Source organism: Kwoniella dendrophila, chromosome 3, assembly GCF_036810415.1.
Source record: "Kwoniella dendrophila CBS 6074 chromosome 3, complete sequence".
Lineage (NCBI taxonomy): Eukaryota > Fungi > Basidiomycota > Tremellomycetes > Tremellales > Cryptococcaceae > Kwoniella > Kwoniella dendrophila.
In genome coordinates, this window is record NC_089478.1 from 253,454 (window position 1) to 274,934 (window position 21,481).

Consider the following 21,481-nt stretch of genomic DNA (forward strand, 5'->3'; position numbering starts at 1 on the left):
TGTTTAGAAAAGAGATTTTATGTACGGTGTCTATTTGGTTATTCCCTCTTGAAGGGAATTTCTTAATAAAACCGCCTCTTTTTTTTAAAGATCAATAGTAATCAATTGAAGAAAGATCAAGTTACGAAAAACCGTATCTTTTTTCCAGTATCGTCGAATGAGTTTTTCATTTCTCTTTATGTGATGTTGAACAGTGATTTCAGACAAATCTATATGATCCATTCTATTTCATCCGTTGTCACTATCAATGATGTTAATAGATATAAGTGGTCCTCTATATTTTGATACTGTTTCTTTTTCTACCCCTTTTTTTCATTCATCATATTTTTGGTTCTTTCTGATTTTGTCATAAGGGTGATTCCTATTGATAAAATTGAACGAGAAATATAATGATTGAATTTAGGAAGAAAAGAAAAAAAAACCCCCCTAGAGCTCCGACGTGATGCCTTTTATTTTTCAACTTCAAGAGAAAAAATTATTCAATTAAAAGCATCGCTAACGTCGTCTCAATGACCCCCCTTCAATTAATAGCCTAAAGCCGCTAAAGGAAAATCTAAGCCAGCTTCTGCTCCATACGGTACCAAGAAGGCCGCTAAGAAGGAGCAAAACCCTCTTTTCGAGAAAAGATCAAAAACTTTCGGTATCGGTGAGTATATCTTGTAGTCTTTTCACCGAACGTTCATCCTTGAAATGCATGATTGTCATCTTGCTTACCTTGCTATACAAACATAGGTGGTGACATCGCTCCTAAAAGAGATTTAACCAGATTCGTCAAATGGCCCGAATACGTTAGACTCCAAAGACAAAAGGTTATCCTTAACCAAAGATTAAAGGTGAATTTGTCTATTAGACTTAATTATATATATATGTGAACTAGCAACTGATCTCGTAATGCAACACCTAGGTTCCACCTGCTATCGCCCAATTCTCTCAAACTTTAGACAAAAACACTGCTACTCAATTATTCCAATTATTGAACAAATACAAGCCAGAATCTAAACAAGAGAAAAAAGCTAGATTAACTTCAGAAGCTGAATCAAGAGCTAAAGAAGGTGACAAAGCTACCACCAAAGATTCTAAAAAACCTGTATTCGCCAAATACGGTCTTAACCACGTTATCGCTTTAGTTGAAGCCAAAAAAGCTCAATTAGTTGTCATTGCCGATGATGTTGACCCAATTGAATTAGTTGTCTTCTTACCTGCTTTATGTAGAAAGATGGGTGTACCTTACGTTATCGTTAAAGGTAAAGCAAGATTAGGTCTTATCACTGGTAAAAAAACTTCTTCATCCGTCGCTATCACAGATGTTAGATCTGAAGATCAACAAGCTCTTGCCAACCTTGTTTCAGCTGCTAAAGCTAACTACCTCGATAAATCTGAAGAAGTCAGAAGACACTGGGGTGGTGGTGTTAGAGGTAACAAATCGTGAGTTATCATATATCTAGCTTTCTCGTCAAATGTTTAACAAAGCTGATGACATCGTTTTTTCACATCCAACAGTATTGCCAAACTCAGAAAGAGAGCTAAGGCTCTTGGTCAAGATGCCAAGAAAATCGATGTTTCCCTTTAAGCGGATTCATCAATCTTGTAGTATTCTTGGGTCACACTTTGATGAGTGTATGGTCATAGATGTTAGGGTTCCTTCCGTACATTTGTATGACATGTATGATATAGCTATAATGCTTGTCTCATCAAAAATTTCTGAAGTCGACATTTGAGCAAACTGGATTGCATAAACAAGCCTGTTTATACTTGAACACTCACTAAGTTGTAAGCTCGCGATCTATCGGTATTCTCTCCCAGCAACTTCACGACGATACATGCATGAGACTCGGTCCTAAGTCGCTATATTCCAATGTTTTGCCTTGTCAGTGCCTACTCGATATCGTTGTACATTAGACTTTGTATGAAGAATACTAATATACTAATCAGCCAATCAAGTTGCCACAAAAAGTCAAATTTGATCGAATAATCGTATCATTTTCAAACAACGTGGCAATGAACACGAGCCGCTTTTTTCGTGATATACTTAGATATTTCACGAAACCCAAGATTTACTTTGTTCCCAGATTGACTTATTTGCAGGTTCAAGAGACAGATTAAGTAGCTATTTCTTTACTATATACAGATAGAAAGGTCTTATTTAAACAGCAATTCCACATACACTTTATCTTTTAATCTTAGCAGATCAATCCAATCCATAGAAATCGCAAAATGGCCGAAGCATCATCATCATCAACAACAACACAATCAGAAAAACCAGTTCAACCTGAAGGAACATATTCATTAGAACAATTAAAAGAACATGGTACAAGAGAAAGTTTATGGATGTTATTACATGATAAAGTATATGATGTAACTGCTTTTATAGATGAGGTGAGTTCAATCAATTATTGGTCGAATGAGAGGTAATCGAAATTAGGTTATTGGTTAAAAGGGGGAATCAAGAGTTGAAATTGAAGAAAGTGAGAATAGAGTGATGTGATGGATACACAAATCGCGAAATGTACAAGCGAGGTATTGCAAACAATTGAAAGGGAATAATTGCCTTCAAGCATACCAGTGAAAGAAAGCTCTTTATTTGATAATCTTGAAATCGGTCGACCATTACAATTCAAAACGTTTGAAGGTGGCAATCGATGAGCTTAGGTCGAAACAAATGGCTTCTATCGTTATGAATCGTTATAAGAAGATAATATTGAGTTCAGGAATATGCTAACGAGATATAATCATTTTCTCTTTTTTTTTTAATCTATATAGCATCCAGGAGGTGATGAAGTCATGATTGAAGAAGCAGGTCGAGATGCAACTGAAGCATTTGAAGATGTTGGTCATTCAGATGAAGCTAGAGATATGTTACCAAAAATGTTATTAGGTGATTTTTACGGAGAGGTAAGTTATTATTTTTCTTCAGAACTGAAGTCAGGTGAGATTACTTATCATTAATAATTTCTTCACGACGGAATATAATAGAAAAAATCAAAAACAAAAAAATCTTTTTCTTCAAATGATGGATCAACATCTTCAGGAGGGTAAGTAGTCGTATTTCACTCTGATTAATCTCACCTATCTTGCTCTTCTTCTTCTTTTTTCTTCCCGATCATTCAACTTCGATCTTACAAGAGTAAATACAATTAAATATACGCAAGCTAACGTTAATCTCGATTGACTAATTGTGAAAAATAGATTCCCAATCTGGGTAGTACCTGTAGCTTTAATTGCTGCTTTCCTCGCATGGAGAGTATTCTTAGCTTAAATCAGTCGTCGAGATTTAGATTAAAAGTGTAGCAATATATAGAGAGTCTAATGAAGGTAAAGGGGAATTGAATATATTGATATGTTGTTGATGAGTAGTAGATTTGGATGTTGCAATCTATATAGAGTCAAGATGAATAGGTAGTTGGAGAGCTAGATATGGTATACCGAAATACATATAGAGAGATAATCATAGGGTCCGTGGGATACACATCTGATTTCCGTTTTCTTTTATCGTTGTTTATGCATACATACATGTGAATACATATATATAATGATATTTACAGGAAGTACGATACAAAGGACACGCATAATTAATAGCTGCTTCTGATTGGATTATTGAATATAATATTCATTGAAGAGATCATTCTGCGTCTATACAGTTGACAACTGACTTTTAATCTCTTATATCATGCTTTTTACAGATAAATTCAGATAGTGCTCTTCGATTGTGAGACTATGAGAAATCAGAAATTTCTCCAAATATCTACTTTCTACCATCCCATCCATCTTCACCCCATGGACCACCTTTAGCCGACCAAATCTTTTTCAAAATTTCATCTTCATTTCCTAAACCATTTCCACCTAAACCATTATGTTCTAAAGCAAATACAAGATCAACTAAAGTTAAAACTTTATCATCTTCTATTCTTTTTTCTTTCTTTTCTACATTTGAATTTGTTCCACCAAGTCCACTTAATCCTATTCCTATTCCTAAACCAATCGAATTAATTGAACTACTAGAAGTAGAAGTTGAAGAAGTCATTGAATTTTTTTCTTCTTTATCAATTAAAATTAGTCTTCTTGTTGGTTGAGATATCAAAGTAGCACTAGGTTTTAATTTTTTATTTGGTCTTTCTTTATCTTTATCTTTATCTTTATTTTCTGATTCAGATATAGATGTAGGTGTAGATGCATTTACATTGTTATTTGATGTTAAAGGAGGTGGTTCAACAGAATCATCTTTTTCTGATTCATTAAATACTGATGATTCTCTTAATTTAGATTTTTCCTTCTCTTTGTCCTTTTCTTTATCTGCTTTACGTTTTTTACTTCCTAAAGGACTACTATTAGATGAACCTGCTCCCGACGATGCTAAAGGACTTGAAACATTAGGTATATTACCTGTCATCCAACCATATTTTTTACCCATACCAACTGATCTCATTGCTGTAGCATTTGCCATTTTATGTTGAACTTCTGCTGAAACATCTCTTGGATTCATTTTATTTTTTAAAGATGATGAAGATGATGATGATCCTGATTTTTTTAAACTTGCACCAAATATTGGTTGTCCTGATTTCGTAGTTGAATCTTTTATAGCGCCAAATGTAGGTGTTCCACCTCCTCCTCCACCGGGTTTATCGCTTGTCATAGGTGTGGAATATGCTGATGAAAGAGGGGGTTTAGATATAGGTGTTGAGGGACCACCACCATTTTCTTGAAAAGCAAAATCTGCTGAAAAAGAAGAAGGTTGTAAAGAAGAAGATCTTTCTTTTATCTTTTGTAATTCAGCTTCTTTAGCTAATCTTGACATTCTAGATTTTCTAAAATCTTGTTCTTCTTCTCTATAAATTTTATTAATTTGATCTATAACTTGATTATTATCATTATTAATTTTTGTTGACCATATTGCTTTTCCTCCATTTCTTCTCTTTGAGGTAATAGGTGGTTGTCTATAATGATTTGAAAGAGTTCTATGTTGTTGTGCTTTTATAGCATTTTCAATTAATGTTTTTATTCTTTGTTCAATAGTTGATAATAAATATAATGTAGCTTCTTGTTCTATTTTTATACCATGATTTTTCGCTTAATTCATTGTAAAAACAAAGTTATATTAGTGTCTATGTCTAAAATAATATATCCTCTATAATACTACCACAGGAGTTGACCTACCTATAGCTGATACTCTCTCTTTTAATGCTGCTTTACCTATTAAATCTGTTTTCTTAGATCTAGATTTTAATCCTACCATAGATGAATTCGTCGTTATGGCTTTTCCTACATTCAATCGACGAGCTGCATCTTCCTCCGCCTGAATTATTTAAAACACAAATGATTAGTATAACTGCAGCATTTCTGACAGTAATATACAGAACAGGAGGAATCGATTTCAACATTCATCAGAGATTTCAAGTCATATGATAATATGCTGATTCACTTTGAAGGAAGTTTTGAAAAAAAAAACAATGACATACCCGAAGATCAAATGTATCTCCTTTAGTTTTCTGCATCTTATCTGTTCTCCAAGCGAAGAGAATCGGATTGACACAGACTAGGTCAGCTGAATTAGCACCGGAGCCGGCTTTGGCGATGACTTCAGCTGTGATTGCTGAGATTTGATAGTGACCTATGAGTAAAAAAAGCTGAAAAGGATGACTATATAATCATGATATTATGTTAGCGATACCTTTATGGAGAAGCAAGTCAACATTGCCACCGAACATCACGAATAAGGTACAACACAAATAGGCATGCGGGGTTGCATCCACTGTGGAGGCAATCGCTCAAATAGGCTCACGTGAACATGCTCCGCGTATATATGTAAGCTAGACGCGATATAACTCTTTAAAGTGATGTTTTCATTTTCATCCTCAAATCGTCAATTTACTTTTATTTCCCGTATACATACAACCAAGTCTCGCTAAACATTACTCGAATCTGTATTTTTATTTATCCATCGATATCGCCCTTCATAGCTTACCATATACCTCCTCCCTTGTCGTATAGCTTTGAGCTAAACCAGGTAGAATGGTAAGTTCAGCTTTTGTTTTAGGGGTTGCCTCGCGATAAGCTGATACTTACTTTGCTTGTTAGAACCCTCTTTTGGCTGCTTCAAACGCGACTGCAGGGGGTCCAGGTGCAGATGATGATAAATTATCTGATTATGTACCTAATTCAAGAGACTTGTCTGTCTCCAGAGCGGTAAGTATCGTTACAATTCTACTGGTCCCGTAAATTATCATATATATTCGTAACGCGTGTTGACTGAAATTTACACCTAAAAATAGCCATCAGCAGTAGCTTCCGATGAAATGAATCAACATCATATAAATACAGCTCCACAAACACCTGAACCTGAGAGTGAAGATGAATTAGAGGATGATAATGTAGACGAAGATGATTTGATGAATGGTTCTGTAAGTGTAGGATATCTCGGATACTCATTATCTTTATCTACTTGTCAAGTGGTTCACAAGGAGGAGAGTTCCAGCTGACCGGACTATATCATTCATGACACCTTACATATATAGTCAAAAGCAGCAAAGAAAGCTGCTCAATCATCAGCAAGAAAAGCTGCAAATGCAGAAAGGAAAGCTCAAGTGGCTGAAATTGGTAAAAAGAGAGATGCAATGGAACAAGCAAAGGTTAGTTTTTGTGCAGACGCTTGGCCGCAGACTTAGCTGACAATTTCGATTCAGTTTGCCGATTCCATTAAACGTTTCCAGTATTTACTTGGTCAAACTGAATTGTTCCAGCATTTCATTGATCTCAAAGTAAGCTGATATTTCTGACACTATGTAAAGTTTGATATAGCTAACAATCAAGTCTAGAAACAACGTGAACCTGAATTTGCAAAAATGTTAGATGAACAAATAGCGAATCAAGGGGGAAGTAAAGGAAAGAAGAAGGCAAAGTAAGCTGTCCCTTCTGTATTATAGCGGTGATAGCTGACTCAAAACACTTGTCTAGTGATCATCGACATCGAAAATCTGAAAAGGAAGAAGATGAGGAATTACTCAAAGATGAAGATGCAGAAGATGAAGCCTACGTTTTCGAAGAAAGTCCTCCTTGTAAGTCAGATACCTAATGTGTGGTGGCCAGAAAAGCTGATAGTATCTCCAGATGTGAAAGGAGGAAAGATGAGAGATTACCAAGTGCAAGGTTTGAATTGGATGGCTTCATTACATCATAATGGTATCAATGGTATATTGGCAGATGAAATGGTAAGCTATCGCGTGCATGTGATTAGGAAGTAACTCATTTCAACGCTTAATAGGGCCTTGGTAAAACGCTGCAAACCATCTCTTTCCTCGGTTACTTGAAATTCCATTTACAAATCACTGGTCCACATCTTATCGTTGTACCGAAATCAACCTTAGACAATTGGCGAAGAGAAGTAGATAAATGGGTACCTGGATTCAATACGCTAGTTTTGCAAGGTACAAAAGAAGAAAGAGTGAGTAGCTGATTTTTGAAAACTGTTTCGCAGCTAATCTTCTTTTCAGCTTGATCTCATCAACAAACGGATTCTTACTCAAGATTTCGATGTTTTGATCACTTCATACGAGATGTGTTTACGTGAAAAGTCAACACTTCGAAAATTCAGTTGGGAATACATTATCATTGATGAAGCTCATCGTATCAAGAATGTCGATTCCTTATTATCTCAAATTATCAGAACTTTTGCAAGTAGAGGTAGAATGTTAATTACTGGTACACCTTTACAAAACAATTTACAGGAATTATGGGCTTTGTTGAATTTCATCTTACCTGATGTGTTCTCCTCCAGGTAAGCTTCTAAACGACCGACACAGCTTAGTCTACCCAAGCTTATACTAATGTTGCCTAGCGAGGATTTCGATGCGTGGTTCAAAACTAAGGATGATTCCGATTCAGATGCTGTTGTAAAACAACTTCATAAAGTATTGAGACCTTTCTTACTTCGACGAGTTAAAGCAGATGTAGAGCATTCGTTGTTACCTAAAAAGGAAATCAACTTATATGTTGGTATGACAGAGATGCAGAGGAAGTGGTACAGGATGTTGCTGGAAAAGGATATCGATGCGGTCAACGGTAAGCTACCGTGTGCCAATGCGATGATCACGCAAACAAGAAAGCTTATATGATCAATACGATAATACAGGTGCTTCTGGTAAAAAGGAAGGAAAGACTAGATTGTTGAATATTGTCATGCAGCTGCGAAAATGCTGTAATCACCCTTATTGTAAGCCAAGGCTCTGTCCGAATAAATGTTCGATAGCTGATTGTATGAATAATATTAGTGTTCGATGGTGCTGAACCTGGACCTCCTTTCACAACCGATGAACACCTTGTCGATAATGCCGGTAAAATGGTTATCCTCGACAAATTGCTCAAATCGATGAAAGCTAAAGGATCAAGAGTTTTGATATTCTCTCAAATGAGTAGAGTATTAGATATTTTGGAAGATTACTGTCAATTCAGAGGACACCGTGAGTTAAACAATCGTATGACCTGAACAAAACTGATCACCATATTGCAGAATATTGCCGAATTGACGGTAACACTGCACACGAGGATAGAATTACTGCCATTGATGATTATAACGCACCTGGAAGTGAGAAGTTCGTTTTCTTGCTTACTACCCGAGCAGGTGGTTTGGGTATCAACTTGGTCACTGCCGATATCGTCGTGCTTTTCGATAGTGATTGGTCAGTTGGATTCTGCTTGACAAAGCAAAGATAGACAGCTGACCTAGGTATACAGGAATCCTCAAGCGGATTTGCAAGCTATGGATCGAGCACATCGTATCGGCCAAACGAAACAAGTCTACGTTTTCAGGTTTATCACACAGGTAATCTATTTGCACATTCTACCCTGTTTCGACCTGAACTGACCCTAATATATAGGACGCTGTTGAAGAACGTATTCTGGAGAGAGCAACCCAAAAGCTCAAGCTCGATCAAATGGTTATCCAAGAAGGCCGATCGCAACAGGCTCAGAAGGGTAAGTTAAGCCTGAATTCTGAGTGGACAAGTAATGCTTATCAAAAATCTCAGTTGGTCAAAACAAGGATGAGTTGCTCGATATGATTCAGCATGGTGCCGAGAAGATCATCAATAATTCTGCAAGGTAAGCTGATGGTTCCGCGCGACTTGAAAGTACCCTTAGCTGACTTGCCTGTAGTATGTTGATTGATGATGATATCGATGAGATCATTAAAAGAGGTGAAGAGAAGACTGCCACTTTGAACAGTAAATATGCTGGACTCGATTTGGACGCTTTGAACAACTTCAAATCTGAATCGATGGTCAATAATTGGGAAGGAGAGGATTACGCCAACAAGGTTAGTTTTATGCACTTTAGTAATATCACGGGTGATTGAGCCACCTTGAGTACCCGATGCTAATATATTCTAACTAGCGAGCTGGTAAAAACTTGATATGGATTGAGCCAGCAAAACGAGAAAGAAAGAGTAATTACTCCATCGACCAATATTATCGAGATCAGTTGAATACCAGTGCACCTAAATCAGATAAACCAAAGATCGCTAGACCACCTAAACAAGTCAATATCAACGATTTCCAATTTTATCCACCTAGATTAGTTGAATTGCAAAATAAAGAATACGATGCTCATAGAAAAGCTCAGAATTACGTCGTGCCCGCAAGGGAACCTGAAGAAGGTGAAACTGCTGAACAAGTGGAAGCTGAACGAGCGGAAGAACAGGAAAGAATCAATACTGGTAGGTATTGCAATGTTAGACACCATGCTACAGGATACCCACTAACCCAGTTTTTCTTATAGCTGAACCGCTAACAGAAGAGGAATCCGCTGAAAAGGACACACTTGCTGGAGAAGGTTTCCCAGATTGGCAAAGAAGACATTATCAAGCCTTTATTAGAGGTGTAGAAAAATTCGGTAGAAAAGCGCTTGATAAAGTTGCAACTGAAATAAGTGATCATACTGAAGAAGCTGTTAGAGAATACGCATCTGTATTTTTCGAACGTTATCAAGAATTAAAAGGTGAGTCAATGCATCGGAATTTCGAAATGAATAATTCAATCTGATTTGATTTTGCTCTTCTAGATTGGGAAAAAGTAATGGATAGAATAAGAATAGGTGAAGAGAAAATACGTGAACAACAAGATAGAATCGATGCTTTACATCGTAAAGTGAAAGCGTCGAAATTCCCTTTACAAGAATTAAAGATAATGTATGGACAAAATAAAGGTAAAACTTATTCAGATGAAGAAGATAGATTTTTATTAGTTAGAATGCATCATCATGGTATAGAAAGAGATGATTGTTATGAATTAATCAAAAGGGATATAGGTGAATGGCCTTTATTCAGGTAAGTTATTTCCTTCTTTTTCAGGTTTTATATATCATCTTGGAATGATGTACTAATGATTGTGGTTGTAGGTTCGATTGGTTCTTCAAATCAAGGACTCCAGATGAATTGAAAAGAAGAGCACATACTTTATTATTATGTGTAATGAAAGAAGAAGAAAAAGGTGGTGCAGCAGCAAACGTAACGGAAGAAGAAAAGAAACCTTATAAAGGAAAGAAAAGACCCGTAGATGAATTAAAATCTGGACCTGGTTCAAGGGATACAACACCTAGTGTTAGTGGGCAGAAAAGTAAGTCTAGACCTATGTATATACGCTTGGGCATTTCACTGATATGCGTTTTTGATTATTTATAGATAAGAAGAAAAAGGTATAAGGGGGTTTATAGTATAGTCTGTAAAGGAGGAGGAGAAAATATAGACTCGAATGATATGTAATTTCTGTAATTTATTCATTTTACCATCATATGGCTTGTTCATCTCGAATGCAAATTTAGACCTACAGTACAACATAACTTTATACGTACGAGTGCACTACGATCTTGGCAACGCCATTTCAAAGGTCTGTAACATTGATCGCCCGACGGTGACAGAAGATTTGGGGTGAAGTAAAGGAAAATGATTATACAGCAAGCAAGTAAGCTTGGATCAATTTATGCCACAGGGTTTTAGTGTTTTAATTTGCCCGGTTGGATACCAGCGGATCAAATCCGAAACGCATTGACCTTGTACCCCTTTAACATTGTTGATGTATGAAACGCTCGGATCAGATTAAGGATTAAGGAAAGTCTAGTCATCCTAAATCTTACGCCCTAGTTGCACGGTACTATTTGTTATACACCATTTGTGATCCCTGATCACGAGATGAAGTCTGCTTTTCCGTGATTTGTGGACACTGTAGCGGTTATGAGTGGGAAGTTAATTCGGTTATGATCGAGAGCCACCGAGATCAAGTAAATTTGACTAAAATTATGAAAAGACGATATACGATAAGTAGTAGTGTACGTAGTATTGAAATCAAAACCACAAATCCATTGGCTGTATGAGCGTCCCTATACAGCACTGTCTTGATATAATGATATAATCACAAAATCACAAGCTCAAAGATTCCGGGATTTACCATAAGGTATAAATTCGTAATTTGTTTCCCATTAATTGCTGCAAGAAAGAGATCTACGTTTCTCAAAGGATGAAACCAGTCTAAAAAGCTAAAATACACAGTCAAGAGAGAATTATTTTACGCTAAAAGTTTCAGCTCCAGATAACAATACATACTTGCATGCCTTTGGGTATGGGTATCGGTATCTCAGTAGGAGAATTATCATTCACGAAAAATAGATTGCATACTATCCTTTAGCATTCAGACTACTGTAGTGGTAGTGCTATGGATTGAGCATTGAAGTCAGGATATATATGATATCTTACTAGCCTGAAACCGCTTTCAACACTATCAAAATTCATGTCATGAAGGGTTTTGCAGATTATACATGATTCGTGGTTATATGTATATGTATATACATATATATTATGTGTTTATTTTTGATGGAGAAAAGCATTTCTTTTCCCCAAACGATTGTACAACACAGTAGTATCGTATCTATCGTTCTACTTGATTTTTCTTTGTATAATTCAACTGTCTATCTTTAAAATCAGTTGTTTGTGTGTGTGTGGATATTTCTAGAAAATTAATTGATCGTTAGTTATCCTAGAACGCTGTGGTATATCAAGACTGGGTGGGCTAAGAAGATTGTGGTAGATCAATCAAAAAAAAAAGAAAAAGAAAAATGTCATCATCAAGTTTTGTAGAATCAGTTTTAGTGATTGCAGCGAATGATTTAGGTAAAAAGTGAGTTTTGATTTTATTCTTCTCTATCAACGTACTCAATTTTCTCGAATACATAATGTATAGGTTTCTTGTATTATGTCTTTCATACCGAAGCTTTGGTCAAAGCGGTTTAAGCTAGTTATTATGATCGTATAAATACTGATTACTGATTTTCCTGGTTGTTCTCCACAGCTTCACAAATCTAGCAATTAGAGATGATGCAGCTCTTAACAATTTAACTGATACACATACATTCGAAGAATTGTTGATAGATTGGGTAATGCCACAGAGAGGTATTTTCTTTGGTCCACAATTATTTGGGTAGGTCCATCAAAATTGCCGAATATATATATATGTATATCTCTTTGATGATTTGATACAGTACTCAAATTTCGAAAATGACTATTGAGAGAATTTTGGGCTGTAAAAAGTGATTGAAACTAATTTCAATTTATACTTATATGTAGTTTCTGTTTTGATATGTTGTTATTTGGAATGATTTTTAAACAATTTTCCATTTGGGTAAATTTCGCTAAAGAAGATAGATGGTTCGTTAGAAGTATAGTTGTAAGTTTATTTCTTTCATTATCTTGGTCCCAGCAATGGCTTGTTTCAAATAAGGGAAGAAAAGCTGAGATTTGCTATGATATATCACTCTAATATAGGTTTTATCGATGCTTTTAGGTACAATAGGTTCAATCATGTCAGTAATTCTCAATTCGAATATTACACAACCAAATCTGATATTTCAATATATCTTAATAGCAACTTAGCATTATGTTTTCAAACTTTTGTTTACAAATTCGCAGATTTCAGTACAGCTGCGGCGCCTGATTGTAAAGTTTTCCCATCTTGATTTCTATCAATGATTTTTCTTTTTTCTAACTTATCAATGTTATCGTAGGGCAAAGTTGGGCTGCTGTTGTATCTGTAACAAGTTCATTACCTGCACAAGTGAGTCTTGACATAATATACCATTTCATTCATAAAAATATACATCTGTTGCAATTACAAACGTTGAAATTCATAATCTAATTCAAATCAAACAGATCTTCTACGTTGATAGAGCATACAGATTGGCAGGTAAAAGTTTATTGATATTGATTTCAATTGTTCTTCCAATGTAAGCTAAAATTTCTGTAACCCATCACTACTGTATTACCACTTATCGTAGCTATCGAAATCAAGCTAATTCTCTTCGAAAATCCATCGGGTAGTATTGTATCGGTAGTAGGTGGTATAGGAACAAAGGTGGTTTTCTCCATTGTTGATCAAGCTGCCACTCCAGTAAGTCTCATTGCCTTTAACCTGATCTGATTTCATCATTCACCTAATTGATTCAAACCAACCCATGTTTAGTCTCTACAATCAGAAGGTTTAGTGTTCGCTTATATGGAAGTAAGTCGAACTGTTTCTTCCAACAACCTGTCCCCTTTTCTTGAACAATGGTATTGATATACGTTGGTTTCCTTCTCAGTTCGCTGGGGCGATGGCAGCAGATGTGATCATTAGTACAACTATCATCTATTGCTTGGTTAGATCAAGAACCGGTTGGAAACATACCGATCAGCTGGTCAATAAACTTTTGACGTAAGCCTTTCTATCAACCCCCCTAAACATTGAAAGATGAAAATAAGCAGCTTAAAGAAGATAACAATGACTGACTGTATCAATCTAAATCGACAGTACTGCTGCCGAAACTCAATTACCGCCAACAGTGCTGTAAGTCGAATGAGCTCTTCAAGAGATTTCACTCGTTCCAATCAACCATAAAGAAGGATGACCTTGACATTCACGGATGTTTGCTGATCTTCGTCATTGTAAATGCCTTCTCACTTTTAGCGCAACTACTATGTTGGCCCTGACTATTTGGATTCATGTCAGACCAGCACCAACAGATCCAGTACAACAAGCCGCAGATAGTACTTACAATATTGTCGGTTGTCTCTTGTAAGTCATTCTATTCTATCTCGCTCCCGATAGATAACCATATATCCTTATTCTACTTGATATAATAAAATATATGCTGATAAGAACTATGTCATCTTTGAACATCATCATAGAATGATTTTACCTAAAACATATATTGTCGGTTTATTCGCTACATTAAACAGTAGAATTCAGTTAAGAGCAGTTTATGGTCATAACCAAGATCCAGCTTCACTTACTAGAAAGGTAAGCCTTAGTTTCTATAGATTTGAAGTGAGCTCTACTGATATCACTTTTTAGCTTCAATCATATCCTTTAAGAGAGATTGGTGATACTGGAGCAGGTGTTCAAGTTCTAACTGAAACTTTCACTCATGTGAGTACGGCGATCATGCCGCTTGACATTAGTCTTTATAGTTTATTAGTCAAGTATAAAAGGAGATACTAATTGACTTTCATTTCATTGATACGGAAGAGTAGACCGATAGAAATCCAACTTTCTCAAGAAATTCATCGAGCGATCATACAACTTTGAAAGAAGATCATAAATTTGGATATACCATTTCGGATGAAGAAAGAACGAGTTATCCGCAAAGAGAAAGAATGGTTACAATCAAAGAATTTTGTGATCCACCAATGAAGAAGGAAATCAAACGTGAGAGTTGGGAATAGACCCTTTAATTCCCGAGGTAGAAAAATAAAAGAAAAAGCTATGATCACAATCATGAGAAATTCCACAACGCAAAGTCTACTGCTTTTTCTGTTGGAATAGGAATTAGAAGCGCAAGAAGCAAAGATGGTTTTTCCATAGACAATACACCCCAAATTCTGAATGGCCGAAGAAACTGGAATAACATGTTGATGTGAATGCATGTAAGGAGGACTTGCCTATTATTCCATTACTCATTTCATGTTTTATTGCCAAAATCTAAACTTCTATCTGCCCTTTCATCACAAGACCTTTTTTTTGCGTAACTGAGCAACTATCACACGATACTGTTGAATCGAGGAGGAAAGGGTGAACTGTGAAAGTGTTGATTAGCAAGTGAAGTGTAAAGACATAGATACCAGGGTACGAGATAATTGAATGATATATACGCACTGACCGTCTTTGTGTGTGTGAAGTTACCGATTATTCCGGGACGTTTGTTTCATCAATCAAATTCCCTTGCGTCGTTTCCCTTGGTTATGGTGGCGGTGGATATCAGACAAAGTGGCATTGATCGCTTGCTCGAAATTCTTACACCACATCCATCCCATCTTTCTCTTTCTCTGAATATGCTTACATACGAACAGCTGAGAATGGGGCGCTGGAAGTCTGTACCTTGTTTGTCGTCCCTAATGATTTTATTCCGTATTCTTCCACTTGATGTAACTTGTGCATGAGTGACAAGGTATCGGTCAGATATGTCCTGGTTTTTGCGGTTTAGACGCTGAGGTATTGAAGTGTGATTGCTGATTGATGGTTGATGGTTGAAAGACTTTGATCGTCGCTCCACACAACTACTATTCCATCAGGCACACATACGCCCAGCAGAAGTCTAGCCAAGATGATCGGTCAGAAGCTGAATATATCCCGAGTATACTGTATCAACCATACACAACATGATTGATTGGAATACGAAGTCTTTAGAATCTAAGCAGTGTATTATCATCTGAACAATTTGAGTTTACACACAGAAGGATACAGTATGTATATATAAAGTAACAACATGGTCCAAAGTATGCCTTTTCCCTTCTTTCTTTCAAAGTAACTTCATATCCTTCAAATTCCCATCTCCTGTGTATAGGCATACACCAATCTTCAAAATCAAATATTTTCCTATAATTTTGACATCATACACTCTCAATTCTCAGCAACTTCGACTAAAATCATCTCCCCTTCTCTTTCCCATAACTTCTTACGTCTTCTCAAAACACCTTGATGATTAGATCTTGAAGATCAAATATCCCAAAAATGAGTATATTAACTAAATCTATTATACTGGAGATTCCAGCCAATATTCCCGTCATCCCTCCTTTTTTACAACGGTAAGTATCACATGTATCTGAAAGTATACTCAAATTTTTGTCACACCAGCTGACTGGTTGTACTTTGGGTTCAGATTGGCAGTAAATGCTACAGAGGAGCAAATCATTGAAGAGAATTTGAAAGCCATCATAAAGCCTCATGATGGTTTATATTTAGGTCCTATCATGATAGGGTGAGTTGATACTCTCATTAACGTTTATTTATTTAAGATCAAAAATAGTTTTCATGCAAGCTGATTTCTGCCGGATGATCGAAAACTTAGATACATTGCGGATATGGTTCTATTCGGTGTAATGATAAGTCAACTTGTCAAATGGGCATCATACGCAACAGAAGACAGATGGTTTATCAAAACAATTGTTGGCTGGTGTACTATATTCGGTTTAATAGCTTCGGTATTGTAAGTCTACATGGACTCCTTCCAGAAAATACCTCAAGAGATGATCTAAGGTTGATTCCTTTCTCTCATTGGTAGTAATTTAGCATATGTACATCATCTGTTTGTTGATAATTTCGGTACCTACGAGCCCTTGGCGAAAGCAGATTGTAAGTAATGATCGTATGGATATAAAAGTCAGATACACTTGAACTGATCACGATTTTTCGGTGATTTGAAGGGAGTTCGTGGCTTGGTATTATAGCTCCGTTGACTTCAGCAGGTGTTCAAGCATTTTATTGTGATAGAGCATACAGGTTATCTGGTAAAGACAAGTTTCTAGCCCTCTCTATCATCGCTTTCATGTAAGTATCGTTTTGATAAGTTGTCGTATCACAAATATAGTACTTTTAGCTGAAATGTGTTCCGATGTAGGCTCACATCAGTCAGTGGGGGAATAGGAAGTAAGATTACTTCTGTGGAAACAAGTCAATCATCCGTGAGTTCTTCCTATTCTAGTTTCTTGTTGATATCAAACCCTCTGAACTGACGTTTCACTGAACCGAACTTGTATTATAGACTTATACAACCGCCACTATCTTCATTTACTGCTATGTATGTTCATTTCACCTTTCGTTGCTGCTCTGAAATCTGAATTCGATCTCTCTTTGTAAAGGGACTTTGACACTTACAAAAATGATTAATTTTGCAGACCGGAGGAGCGATGGCAGCAGACTTCATCATCACAACTTCCATCATGTTCTACCTATCAAGATCTAGATCTGGTTTTGCTCAAACTGACAAAATCGTAAACAAGCTTCTCATGATTTCAGCGGAAACACAACTACCTCCCACACTGATGTATGTATAAATTGTTACTGAGTTGTGCCGACCGACTAGCTCTCTATAGCTAATTTCGTTAAACTTAATCAGGGCTATATCGTTCTTGATCATCTTCGCTTATAAAACAACAAAAGCCGCTGCTCATCCTGGAGAAACTATCATTGATGTAACTTCAAATTTGACTGGTTTCTTCATGTAAGTTATCTCCTGCACACATTTTCAATACATTTTGTGTATTCTTAAAGAATTAAATAGTTTGCTGATCATTATTTTGAACCTACGATCATAAACAGGATGACAATGCCAAAAACTTATGTTGTCGGTTTCCTTGCTGTTTTGAACTCTCGAATGAGTTTGAAAGTTTCTATGGGTGATGGAGGTGAATCATCTCAGCATCAATGGAAGGTGAGTCAATAGGCTTTATATTCGATTTGAAGCCAATATCTTACCTACTGTTTGCTGATCGAATTTATCCACGAAATTTTCCGTTTTGATAGAACAACACATATCAATTGAGAAAAAGACCAATTGAAGATGTTAAAGTTACGACTGAAACTTATGTCAAAGTATGTTTTTCCTTTTGCTTTTTTTTTTCAGAATGATCGTACAGTATTACCAAAATAGGTGATGTCAAGACTAACTGAACATTTCGTTGTCACTTTACCTGATAGTCCGAGAGATATGATCCAAATACTATGCAAGTACCTCGTCAACCATACGTGCCAACTACTATACCTGAAGAAACAGGATATGAAAGTACGATTGATAAAGATGAAGAATTTGAACTTCATACCCCACATACTTCCAAAACCGTTTTAACGTTTGGAGGTATATTGAACGAACCTAGGTCAAGAAAATAAAAGGGACTAAATTATGGGTTCCTAACTCATGTAAAGCGAAAAGTTACACATCGTATTTTGGAATTTATCTATAGATGCCATTACTCTGTTCGACATTGCATGCATACAGTACACACAACCAAATCCGGACCAAGAAACATTGTCCTTCATATACGGTAATCGATTCGGCTATGGGGATATGTATCTTCTAATTTGCTCGTGTACTTTAGTCAAGATCTAGATCTGGTGATTACATGTTGTTAGCGAATAAATCCTTTTTAATGAATATGAAAACCATATGTACCGAACGTCTGCCACTTTTTTTACTTCCCATCCGAAAGATGGCATCTCATCACAATGATTATTACAATGACTGCCATGTTTTTCATCTGGTTTCTCACATGAGAAAGTTACGATATTTGAATCTGGTTTATCACCTTCAATCGATTTCCAAGATCTGTACATCGAATTTTGATAAAGATATGTACATAAAATGAATGAAGCGCTTAGTATCATAAAAACAGATAAAAGGATTAGATAACGAGAAAGAAAAGTATTATTGTTAGGGGGATCAAGGCGGAAGGAAGGGTAAGGTTAGGTTATCACTGCATATTGCAGGGGATTTTGTGTCGTGGCCATTTGTATTTATATGAAATATTTGTACGAGTACTGTATACTATAAACTATTATATATTTCTATTGCGATTTTCTGTCGTTTGTCTGTTTGGCGTCCAAGGCATGGAATTGTGAGTCCAGTTTAAGGAGCAATTACAGGCCCTTCAAGTTTAGGCATCTTCGATTGTCTATACCAAATCAAAAAGACTAAACCAGTGAATAAGATATAACCGCCAGAAAAGAAATAAGAATTTTTTGATCCAGTCCAATCCTCTAATGATTTACTGCCACTTGCAACTATAGCAGCTTGAATTGAGATTCCAACTACACTTCCAACTTGGAAAACGATGTTTGCAAATGATCCTCCTATACCTGCAAATTCTAATGGGAAAGCTTGGATAATTGATGTACTACAAAAATGGGGAATACCACTTGAGTCAGTCAAATACTCCACTTCGCGTCTCGTAACTGTATGGTTTGGATCAGAGAGGACTCTCAGGAAAGAGCAATAAAACAGAACTCACTTCATACCGATATAACAAATCAGAGCCCCAGTCGTACCGATAACTTGACCTGGAAACATGAATTTCCAATAATCTTTACCTTGACCACCATTTGAAAAAGCGAATAACATCGCACCAGCAAAAGCTAAAGCTGAAGATACAGGTTGAACAAATCTTGGTTTTGTAATTAACCAAGGTAAACCTTGAGAAATTGTACCAACAATTAAAGCTGTTATACCCATTGGTAATAATTTGACTGCAGTTAAAATTGGTGAATTACCCAAAGCTTCTTGAAAATAAGTTGCAATTCTAAGTTGAGCACAAGACATCCACATAAAAACTGATGATGCTTGTAAGATTAATGGAAATATATTAGGATATGACCAAATGTTATAAGGTAATAACGAATATCCTTCTTTAGCTGGTAATGGCATATATTTTTCCCATACCAAGAATACACCTAAAAGGAATAAAGAAATTATAAATGGTGCCATAAAAATAGCTGAATTCCAACCATCGATTGAAGCTTGAGTAAAACCTAAAATGAATAAAACTAAACAGGAAATTAAAATTAAAACACCTAATAAATCCATTCTTTTTAATTTTTCTTTTTGACCTAAATTCAAACTTGACTTATTTACCGGTTGAGTGTTTGGCATTATAAACCAAGATAAAATTGATATAGGTAATATAATTATCGTAACGAATCTGAAATACCATCTCCAATTTGCTAATAAGAATACACCGGCTAACACTAAAGCTATAGTATTAGCTAAAGCACCTGACATACCAAATAAAGCTAATTTTTTGGCTTGTTCAGATGGTTCAGGATACATTTGAACAATCATATTAATTGAACTTGGAATTGTTAATACTGCTAAAATACCTGAAATGGCTCGAAGGATGAAAAAAGCATATTGATTCGTCATGAATGAGATGATTAGGTTGAAAATTGCCAAACCGATCAATCCTATAATATATACTTTATGAGGAGGGTATAAATCTGCCAATCGACCAGAAAAAAGGAGAGTGGCGGCAAAAGCGAGACTATTCAAGTATAGTGTGGTGTGAGCTCCATCTGTAATTTCGGTTTTTCCGCAGTTGGCATGCTCTAGGAGTATTATACAGCGAAAAGACTTTCAAATATAGCTCACGAATAAGTACCCAAAATCCAAGCTTGATCACCTGTTTTAATATTCAAATCTTTTGCTATAGGAGCTGTCATTAGGAACGTTGCTGATACACCTGCGGCATCGATAAACATGCTATGATTTACAAAACAAGGTCAACATCAAATCTGCAATTAAGTGTCATGTTTTGGCGATGTCTCACAAGTTATCGGTAAATGGGTTAGTTCACTCACGAAAGACAGAAACAAAGTAATAAAACACCTTTTTTCTTCGAGCCTAAAGCTTGTAAAGCGTTCATATGATTATCCGTATGAGATTTGTCTTCATCTTCCAATTCGAATTTACTGGTTGTTGGTGGTAAATGTGACTCTGAGCGTGAGTTTGCATGAGCATCGTCGTCAGCATCCAAGGTGGGTGGTAAAGTCGATGAAGTTGAAGTTAATGTTGAAAATTTGTTGCGATTGTTTGTGGCTTCAATGGCCGACATGGTAGACTCTTCTTGCTGTTGAGGTTTTATGGCAATAGTGTTTGAGGGTTACAAGAATGTATCACAGTGAATTTTATTAGTCATTTATATATGATAGAAAATAGTTAAAGTAAGTAAAAAGTTCTGCTTGTCAGATAACTATTTATATTCTCTCAAATCACAAGTAAATTGTCTATCTGACAAATCAGTTTGCCTTTGCCTTAATAACCCGACGGTCGAGCACAGTATTACTATTTCTGCATTTCTACCTTTGTCTGAAGTATAATGTACCAGGCTCACCTCATCACAAACAAGATTCAGCAATTTCGTCAAACAAGTTCAGCGAAAACTTCCTTTGGTTTGTGTACAATAGCATTTTAGCGCTATTATTGCAAGCCCGCCGGTGAGATGAGCACCTTCTCCGCGTTTAATGAGTCAATTTGAGTACTGATTGGCATGGTACTCATGCTGTTTATGACTTACTATTCGTGATTGTTATAATACTGTTATATTTGGAGTATAAAATAACTCGAGACAGGATGAAAGGAAGACATCTTCGGCGTCAACTACGGCGCCCGGACGGCTTCCTTGAGCTTAACTCGTTTGTTGTGTTTC

General features: G+C 36.2%; 7 protein-coding genes across 7 annotated transcripts; 5 read left to right on the plus strand and 2 right to left on the minus strand.

Annotated features, from left to right (window-relative positions):
• Positions 1 to 250: 250 nt before the first annotated feature.
• L201_002413 (uncharacterized protein) lies at positions 251 to 1,570 on the plus strand (the record flags this gene model as incomplete). The annotated part of the gene is made up of 5 exons (XM_066218189.1): positions 251 to 289; positions 532 to 646; positions 733 to 833; positions 905 to 1,425; positions 1,501 to 1,570. The coding sequence occupies 5 exons, from the start codon at positions 251 to 253 to the stop codon at positions 1,568 to 1,570; spliced, it is 846 nt and encodes a 281-aa protein (XP_066074286.1).
• A 644-nt stretch (positions 1,571 to 2,214) lies between these two features.
• On the plus strand, positions 2,215 to 3,256 carry L201_002414 (uncharacterized protein; the record flags this gene model as incomplete). Its single annotated transcript, XM_066218190.1, has 4 exons — positions 2,215 to 2,376; positions 2,761 to 2,892; positions 2,974 to 3,032; positions 3,187 to 3,256. 4 exons carry the CDS (start codon positions 2,215 to 2,217, stop codon positions 3,254 to 3,256), a joined length of 423 nt encoding a protein of 140 aa, XP_066074287.1.
• A 486-nt stretch (positions 3,257 to 3,742) lies between these two features.
• On the minus strand, positions 3,743 to 5,489 carry L201_002415 (uncharacterized protein; the record flags this gene model as incomplete). The annotated part of the gene is made up of 3 exons (XM_066218191.1): positions 3,743 to 5,064; positions 5,152 to 5,290; positions 5,454 to 5,489. 3 exons carry the CDS (start codon positions 5,487 to 5,489, stop codon positions 3,743 to 3,745), a joined length of 1,497 nt encoding a protein of 498 aa, XP_066074288.1.
• Positions 5,490 to 6,006: 517 nt separating this feature from the next.
• L201_002416 (uncharacterized protein) lies at positions 6,007 to 10,686 on the plus strand (the record flags this gene model as incomplete). Its single annotated transcript, XM_066218192.1, has 23 exons — positions 6,007 to 6,009; positions 6,073 to 6,180; positions 6,267 to 6,395; positions 6,510 to 6,623; positions 6,678 to 6,752; positions 6,810 to 6,892; positions 6,949 to 7,049; positions 7,102 to 7,202; positions 7,256 to 7,435; positions 7,485 to 7,768; positions 7,829 to 8,052; positions 8,123 to 8,203; positions 8,262 to 8,450; positions 8,501 to 8,669; positions 8,725 to 8,812; positions 8,868 to 8,964; positions 9,018 to 9,090; positions 9,145 to 9,304; positions 9,382 to 9,703; positions 9,766 to 9,984; positions 10,048 to 10,312; positions 10,384 to 10,601; positions 10,667 to 10,686. 23 exons carry the CDS (start codon positions 6,007 to 6,009, stop codon positions 10,684 to 10,686), a joined length of 3,303 nt encoding a protein of 1,100 aa, XP_066074289.1.
• Positions 10,687 to 12,093: 1,407 nt separating this feature from the next.
• On the plus strand, positions 12,094 to 14,734 carry L201_002417 (uncharacterized protein; the record flags this gene model as incomplete). Its single annotated transcript, XM_066218193.1, has 15 exons — positions 12,094 to 12,155; positions 12,327 to 12,455; positions 12,602 to 12,701; positions 12,800 to 12,837; positions 12,900 to 12,970; positions 13,039 to 13,088; positions 13,184 to 13,257; positions 13,352 to 13,421; positions 13,494 to 13,532; positions 13,612 to 13,724; positions 13,821 to 13,856; positions 13,977 to 14,084; positions 14,198 to 14,309; positions 14,364 to 14,438; positions 14,543 to 14,734. 15 exons carry the CDS (start codon positions 12,094 to 12,096, stop codon positions 14,732 to 14,734), a joined length of 1,269 nt encoding a protein of 422 aa, XP_066074290.1.
• Positions 14,735 to 16,019: 1,285 nt separating this feature from the next.
• L201_002418 (uncharacterized protein) lies at positions 16,020 to 18,173 on the plus strand (the record flags this gene model as incomplete). Its single annotated transcript, XM_066218194.1, has 12 exons — positions 16,020 to 16,093; positions 16,168 to 16,266; positions 16,357 to 16,494; positions 16,570 to 16,640; positions 16,712 to 16,835; positions 16,906 to 16,969; positions 17,050 to 17,085; positions 17,183 to 17,331; positions 17,404 to 17,508; positions 17,607 to 17,718; positions 17,811 to 17,879; positions 17,985 to 18,173. 12 exons carry the CDS (start codon positions 16,020 to 16,022, stop codon positions 18,171 to 18,173), a joined length of 1,230 nt encoding a protein of 409 aa, XP_066074291.1.
• A 736-nt stretch (positions 18,174 to 18,909) lies between these two features.
• Positions 18,910 to 20,887, minus strand: L201_002419 (uncharacterized protein; the record flags this gene model as incomplete). Its single annotated transcript, XM_066218195.1, has 4 exons — positions 18,910 to 19,177; positions 19,292 to 20,317; positions 20,425 to 20,535; positions 20,634 to 20,887. 4 exons carry the CDS (start codon positions 20,885 to 20,887, stop codon positions 18,910 to 18,912), a joined length of 1,659 nt encoding a protein of 552 aa, XP_066074292.1.
• Positions 20,888 to 21,481: the final 594 nt, after the last annotated feature.